Source organism: Rhinopithecus bieti, unplaced genomic scaffold (genome assembly GCF_001698545.2).
Source record: "Rhinopithecus bieti isolate Rb0 unplaced genomic scaffold, ASM169854v2 scaffold_10548, whole genome shotgun sequence".
Lineage (NCBI taxonomy): Eukaryota > Metazoa > Chordata > Mammalia > Primates > Cercopithecidae > Rhinopithecus > Rhinopithecus bieti.
The window spans coordinates 2,278,777-2,286,679 of NW_016806834.1; the positions used below are offsets into that span (position 1 = coordinate 2,278,777).

Here is a 7,903-nt window from a genome sequence, read left to right on the forward strand (position 1 = left end):
ATTTTTTGAGTTATTTTATTATTTGCCCCCTTCTTTCCTGGTATGAGGGAAGGAAAAGAAAAAGTGACACGCTGAAAATTATTGCTCTGATTTTGAAAAAAGATTGGAGGCTGGGCACAGTGGTTTATGTCTGTAATCCCAGCACTTTCGGAGGCAGAGGTGGGAGGATCGCTTGAGTCCAGGAGTTTGAGACCAACCTGGGCAACATAGTGAGACCCTGTCTCTACAAAAATAAAAATTAAAAAAAATCAGCCAGGTTAGCTGGCTGTGCTTGATATAATAACCCTTCATTATAAAACTCAAAAAATACAAAAATCATTCTCAATTTCAAATGTATATTTTCTGAATCATAAATTAAAAAGAAATGATGTGGTCGGGCACGGTGGCTCGCGCCTGTAATCCCAGCACTTTGGGAGGCCAAGGTGGGCAGATCATGAGGTCAGGAGATTGAGACCATCCTGGCCAACATGGTAAAACCCCATCTCTACTAAAATACAAAATTAGGCTGGGCGCAGTGGCTCACGCCTGTAATCCTAGCCCTTTGGGAGGCCAAGGCGGGCAGATCACCTGAGGTTGGGAGTTTGAGACCAGCCCAACCAACGTGGAGAAACCCCGTCTCTACTAAAAATACAAAACTAGCTGCGCGTGGAGGCGCATGCCTGTAATCCCAGCGACTCGGGAGTCTGAGGCAGGAGAATTGAACCCAGGAGGCGGAGGTTGTGGTGAGCTGAGATCGTGCCATTGCACTCCAGCCTGGGCAACAAGAGCAAAAAGTCCGTTTCAAAAAAACAAAACAAAACAAAACAGAAACACAAAAATTAGCTGGGCATGGTGGTGCACGCCTGTAGTCCCAGCTACTCGGGAGGCTGAGGCAAGAGAATCGCTTGAACCTGGGAGGCGGAGGTTGCAGTGAGCGGAGATTGTGGCACTGAATTACAGCTGGCAACAGAGCTAGACTCCGTCTCAAAAACAAAAACAAAACAAAACAAAAAACATGGTATTTTAAATCTTGAATGTAAGTTTTAACTTTACTTTTCCAGCAAAATCTTAAAAATTTGAAAAGTCTTGACCTGTTTAACTGTGAGATCACAAACCTGGAAGATTATAGAGAAAGTATTTTTGAACTGCTGCAGCAAATCACATACTTAGATGGATTTGATCAGGAGGATAATGAAGCACCGGACTCTGAAGAGGAGGATGATGAGGGTAATCATTCTTAATACTCATAAGTGTGTCATTATTATAGCCTCTGCTCTAGCTGTGCAAATTAGATTGGGCCTGGAAATTTAGGTTTGAAAAAAAAATCCACAAGAAGATATTAGTAAGACAAGAAAAAATTTAAAAAACCCATAGCTCTAGCCAGTATTTCTTCTTTTATATTTCCTATAGTTTCAGGGAATTTAATGACTATTATAACATGAAGCTCTGTGAAATTTTATATCTGTAGAAAGTTGTACACCCAGTAAAAGTGGCAACCTCTTAAATAGTATTTTTTTTAAAAAAAGAACCACTTGTAATAGCCAAAAAGTAGAAACAACCGAAGTATCTATCAACTGATGAACGGAATTTTTTTTTTTTGAGACAGAGTTTTGCTCTTATTGCCCAGGCTAGAGTGCGGTGGTGCAATCTCGGCTCACTGCAACCTCCGCCTTCCGTTTTCAAGCAATTATCCTACCTGGACCTTCCAAGTTGCTGGGATTACAGGCACCCGCCACCACTCCCAGCTAATTTTTTCGTAGTTTTAGTAGAGACAGGGTTTCACCATGTTGGTCAGGCTGGTCTCAAACTGCTGACCTTGTGATCCACCCACCTCGGCCTCCCAAAGTGCTGGGATTAAAGCCAGCGTGAGCCACCGGGCCCCAGCCCAATGAACAGATTTTAAAAATGTGTTTTATCTATACAGTACAATATTATTCCACCATAAATATGAATGAAGTACTGATGCATGCTACATGAATGAATCTTGAAAATGTTCTTTTTTTTTTTGAGGCGGAGTCTCGCTCTGTCGCCCGGGCTGGAGTGCAGTGGCCGGATCTCAGCTCACTGCAAGCTCCGCCTCCTGGGTTTACGCCATTCTCCTGCCTCAGCCTCCCGAGTAGCTGGGACTACAGGCGCCCGCCACCTCGCCCGGCTAGATTTTGTATTTTAGTAGAGACGGGGTTTCACCGTGTTAGCCAGGATGGTCTCGATCTCCTGACCTCGTGATCCGCCCGTCTCGGCCTCCCAAAGTGCTGGGATTACAGGCTTGAGCCACCGCGCCCGGCCGAATCTTGAAAATGTTCTAAGTGAAAGAAGAGAGACACAAAAGGCCACGTATTGATTGACTTCATTTATATGGAAAGTTCATGGGAAGCCATGGCAGGAGAATTGCTGGAACCTGGGAGGCAGAGGTTACAGTGAGCTGAGATCGTGTCACTGCACTGTAGCCTGGGCGACAGAGTTAGACTCTGTCTCAAAAACAAAACAAAAAACCGAACAAAAAACCATATATATATGGTTCAGAATAGGTAGAAACTTCAGGATAGGCAAATCCATTGAGACAGAAAGTAGATTATTAGTTGCTGTATGCTGGGAGAGAGGAAAATGGGAGAGTGACTGCATGTGGGTATGGGATTTCTTTTTGAGGGAAGAAAAATATTCTAGAATTAGATTGTGAGTATACAGTTTTAGAAAAGTGGATGACTAACAGATCAGATGACAGAATAGCTGTTAGTAATGGGATACTGCTCCTTATTATTGAGTGAAAACTCCTTCATTGTAAGAAGAAATTTGATGGATAAACACTGTTATAAAATGATGAAATGATAGATAAGCAGTTTTTTTTTTTTTTTTTTTTAAATTTTAGATTAAGGGGGTACGTGTGCAAGTTTGTTCCATGGGTGTATTGCATGATGCTGAGGTTTGGTCTTCTACTGATCCTGTCACCCAAATAGTGAACATAGTGCCTAATAGTTAGTTCTTCAGCCACCCTCCTTCCCCTCTTTTGAAGTTTCCAGTGTCTGTTCCCATCTTTATGTCCCTGTGTCCCCAGTGTTTAACTCCTGCTTGTAAGTGTGAACATGCAGTATTTGGTTTTTTGTTTCTGCATTAATTCACTTAGGATGATGGCCCCCAGCTATATCTATGTTGCTGCAAAGGACATTATTTCATTCTTTCTTTATGGCTGTGTAGTATTCCATCATGTGTATGTTGTACATTTTCTTTATCCAGTCCGTCATTCATGGGCACCTAGGTTGGTTCCATGTCTTTGGTATTGTGAATAGTGCTGTGGTGAGCATACAAATGCATGTGTCTTTTTGGTAGAATGATTTACTTTCCTTTGGGTATATACCCAGTAATGGGATTGCTGGGTTGAATGGTAGTTGTATTTTGAGTTCTTTGAGAAATTTCCAAACTGCTTTTCATAGTGGCTGAACTAATTTATATTCCCATCAACAGTGTATAAGCATTCCCTTTTCTCTGCAGCCTCTCCAGCATCTCACAAGCAAGTTTTGAAGTGTTCACAAAGTAAAACAAACTTTAGTGCATGCAATGTTTTCATGAGACTCTATATATATGTTGGATACTAGTATTTAGAAGCCATACTTCTCGCATATGGTTTGTAGGAATAACTAGGAATGTTGTAAAACAGAAATCTTAAAAAAAAAAAAAAAGTATCTCTCTGAGTTACTTCCCATCTATCGGCTTACAAGTTTGAAGTGATTGGACAAGGGTAAAAAGCATCAACATCCTAGGAAGAAACATTTGCTCAGTCAATTTACTCATCTTTAAATGATTTTTTAAAGATGGAGATGAAGATGATGAAGAGGAAGAGGAAAATGAAGCTGGTCCACCAGAAGGATATGAGGAAGAGGAGGAGGAAGAGGAAGATGAGGATGAGGATGAAGATGAAGATGAAGATGAAGCAGGTTCAGAGTTGGGAGAGGGAGAAGAGGAAGTGGGCCTCTCATACTTAATGAAAGAAGAAATTCAGGTGAATACACGCTTCTTATCTGCACTGAAAATTAATTTCTAGGCATAGGACCAAATACTATATAAAGTATGTTTTGTAGCAGTCTGAGAGTTGTTTCTAAGTTGTGGGTGTGCATATATGTCTAACTGCCTGTCTTTTTTTTCATTGTCCTCCACCCCAAACTATATCCAGGTAATCATAAACACCTATTGGCCGGGCGCAGTGGCTCAAGCCTGTAATCCCAGCACTTTGGGAGGCTGAGACGGGCGGATCATGAGGTCAGGAGATCGAGACCATCCTGGCTAACATGGTGAAACCCCGTCTCTACTAAAATATACAAAAAACTAGCCGGGCGAGGTGGTGGGCGCCTGTAGTCCCAGCTACTCGGGAGGCTGAGGCAGGAGAATGGCGTAACCCCGGGAGGCGGAGCTTGCAGTGAGCTGAGACCCGGCCACTGCACTCCAGCCCGGTCGACAGAGCGAGACTCCGTCTCAAAAAAAAAAACAAAAAAAAACCCCACAAAAAAACACCTATTGATTTTACCTCCCAGATAACTTTCAAATCTGCTATATCCTCAATGGCATGGTATGGTGGAAACATTTTACAAATGTCTGTGAACCTCAGTTTTCTGCATTTATAAAACAGATTAGGCCAGGCATGGTGGCTCACACCTGTAATCTCAGCACTTTGGGAGTCCAAGGCAGGTGGATGACAAGGTCAGGAGTTTGAGACCAGCCTGGCCAAAATGGGTGGGGAAACCCCATATCTACTAAAAATACAAAAATTAGCTCGGCATGATGGCACACATCTGTAGTCCCAGCTACTCGTGAGGCTGAGGCCAGAGAATCACTTGAACCCAGGAGGCAGAGATTACAGTGAGCTGAGATCGTGCCACTGCACTCCAACTCGGGCAACAGAGCCAGACTCTGTCTCAAAACAAAAAACAAAAAAAACAGGTTATATCAATCTCATAGGATTAAGGATTTAACAGGATAATCTATGTAAAGAATATAGTCCCTGGCACATTATAGGCACTCAAGAAAACTTAAGTTTCTTTCTCCTAATTATCTCTTGCTTATACTTTTGTAGTAACTTTCTAAATAGTCTCTCTGAATACAGCATCACCACTTAGGAGTATTCTCCACAGTGCTGCCTGTGTAATCTAATGCAAATGTGATTATACACCAGTCTTCTTGAAACCCTTTAATGTTTCCCTCTTGCCCCCAAGACATACAAGGCCTTTCATTTCTGGCCTTTGCTCCTTCTTCTTTTTTTTTTTTTTTTTTTTTTTTGACACAGTCTCACTCTTGCCTAGGCTGGAGTGTAGTGGTGCGATCTTGACTCACTGCAACCTCTGCCTCCCAGGCTCAAGCAGTCCTCTCACCTCAGCTTCCCAAGTAGCTGGGACTATAGGCACACGCCACCACGCCTGGCTAATTTTTGTATTTTTTGTAGAGACAGGGTTTCACCATGTTGGCCAGGCTGGTCTTGAACTCCTGACCTCAAATGGTCCACCCACCTTGGCATCCCACAGTGCTGGGATTACAGGTGTGAGCCACCATGCTCAGCCCCTGCTTCCTTCTCCAGCTTCATCTCCCTTGATTCCAAATTAAATGATCACACCAAGCTATTTTACCTTTATGGCTGTTTATGAATACGTTGTTCATGCTTTCTGAAATGAGCCTCTGATGAACTTTTTGTTTTTTGCTGAGGGAAGCTTGTGAAGTGCACTGATTTTATTTACAACTCCATGGAATTTTACATATGCATGTACTTGTGTAACCACCACCCAAATCATGCTTTGTGAACTCTTATCTTTACAAACCCAACTCTGCAGTTGACTCATCACTGAAGCTTTCTATATTTTTTCTTAGGCAGTCACTCCTCCATGTGTTACCTCTGAATCATGATCAGGCTTCTATTGCCTAGAGACACTTGTAAAATCATTCGGCTACTTTCTGCTAAGTGGTGAACTCCTTAAAGGGAGTGCCACTCACCTTTGGATCTCAGCATCTAGTACACTGACTAGCCCATGGTAGGCTCATGGGAAATGTCAGTTGACTAGAACAAGTTATCTGTAGCCCCTAGGAGTTTAGGTTAGTTATTTTCTCCTAATGTTAAATTGAAGTTTATTTGAAAAACTCACAAAGTATTTTTTTATTATTAAAAATAACATATCTTATTTAGACTGGGAATTGTTAATATTTGTTCTAATGAGTTTTGCATTGGTTAGATACATAATATCAACAATCAATGATACATATTTTCTGATGAAACTAGTATGGAAAAAATAGGATTTATATTCGTTTGGGGTCTTGGTGAGTTAGGAGCTATATATATAATGAAGAACAGAAATTTAAGTGTTCTTTTTTTTTTCTTTTTTGAGACGGAGTTTTGCTCTTGTAGCCCAGGCTGGAGTGCAATGGCGCGATCTCGGTTCACTGCCACCTCTGCCTCCTGGGTTCAAGCGATTCTCCTGCCTTACCCTCCTGAGTAGCTGGGATTACAGGTGCCTGCCACTACGCTGGCTAATTTTTTGTATTTTTAGTAGAGACAGGGTTTCACTGTGTTGGCCAGGGTGGTCTTGAACTCCTGACCTCAGGTGATCCGCCCACCTCAGCCTCCCAAAGTGCTGGGATTACAGGTGAGCCGCTGCACCTGGCCCCACCTCTTCTTTTTTTAATGAGCAAATACTGCAACAAAAGCCACATTCAATCTTCCCCTTTTTTTCTTGTCTTTCCTTCTTCAGTTTAGTCTGCAGTTTTTCCTGATTTTCATTGTGTTCTTTATTATGCTTTTTGCAATCTCATCTATTCCTTTTACTCCTTATAGCTTACTGGTATTCTGGTATGGAGATGCTTTGTTTCAACTGATTGTATAAGAATGATTTCTGATACAAGAATTAGGCAGTTGGCCAGGTGTGGTGGGTCACACCTGTAATCCCAGCATTTGGGGAGGCTGAGGCAGGCAGATCACCTGAGGTTGGGAGTTTGAGACCAGCCTGACCAACATGGAGAAACCCCGTCTCCACTAAAAATACAAAATTAGCCGGGTGTAGTGGCGCATGCCTATAATCCCAGCTACTCGGGAGGCCAAGGCAGGAGAATCGCTTGAACCCGGGAGGCGGAGTTTGCCGTGAGCCGAGGTCACGCCATTGCACTTAAGTCTGGGCAGCAAGAGCAAAACTCCATTTCAAAAAAAAAAAAACTTAGAGAAATATACTTAACCAAGGAGGTGAAAAACCTCTACAGGGAAAACTACAAAACCCTGCTGAAAGAAATCATAGACAACACAAACAAATGGAAACACATCCCATTCTCATGGTGAGTAGAATCAATATTGTGAAAATATCCATACTGCCCAAAGCAATATACAGATTCAATGCATTTCTCATTAAAATACCATCATCATTCTTCACAGAACTAGAAAAACAACCCTAAATGTCATATGAAACCAAAAGAGAGCCCACATAGCCAAAATAATACTAAGCAAAAAGAACAAATCTGGAGGCATCACATTACTTGACTTCAAATTATACTACAAGAGTACAGTTAACAAAGCAGCATGGTACTGGTATAAAAATAGGCACATAGACCAATGGAACAGAATAGAGAACCCAGAAATAAAGCCAAATACTTACAGTCAGTGGATCTTTGACAAAGCCTACAAAAACAAAGCAGGGAAAAAATGGTATTGGGAAAACTGGCAAGCCACATGTAGAAGAATGAAACTGGATCCTCATGTCTCATCTTATACAAAAACCAACTCAAGATGGATCAATGACTTAAATCTAAGTTATGAAATCATAAACATTCTAGAAGATAATATTGGAAAAACTCTTCTACACATTGGTTTAGGCAAATAATTCATGATTAAGAACCCAAAAGCAAAAATAAATAGATGGAACCTAATTAAAACTAAAAAGCTTCTGCACAGAAAAAAAAAAAAAAA

General features: G+C 41.6%; 1 protein-coding gene across 2 annotated transcripts in view; it reads left to right on the top strand.

Moving 5' to 3' along the window:
- Positions 1–7,903, top strand: part of ANP32E (acidic nuclear phosphoprotein 32 family member E) — a 17,382-nt gene that overhangs the window by 5,657 nt on the left and 3,822 nt on the right. For both annotated transcript variants that reach the window (XM_017877829.1, XM_017877831.1), the window contains exons 4-5: positions 1,041–1,206; positions 3,786–3,973. In XM_017877829.1, coding sequence (XP_017733318.1) covers positions 1,041–1,206; positions 3,786–3,973 — 354 coding nt within the window. The remainder of the gene's footprint in view (positions 1–1,040; positions 1,207–3,785; positions 3,974–7,903) is intronic.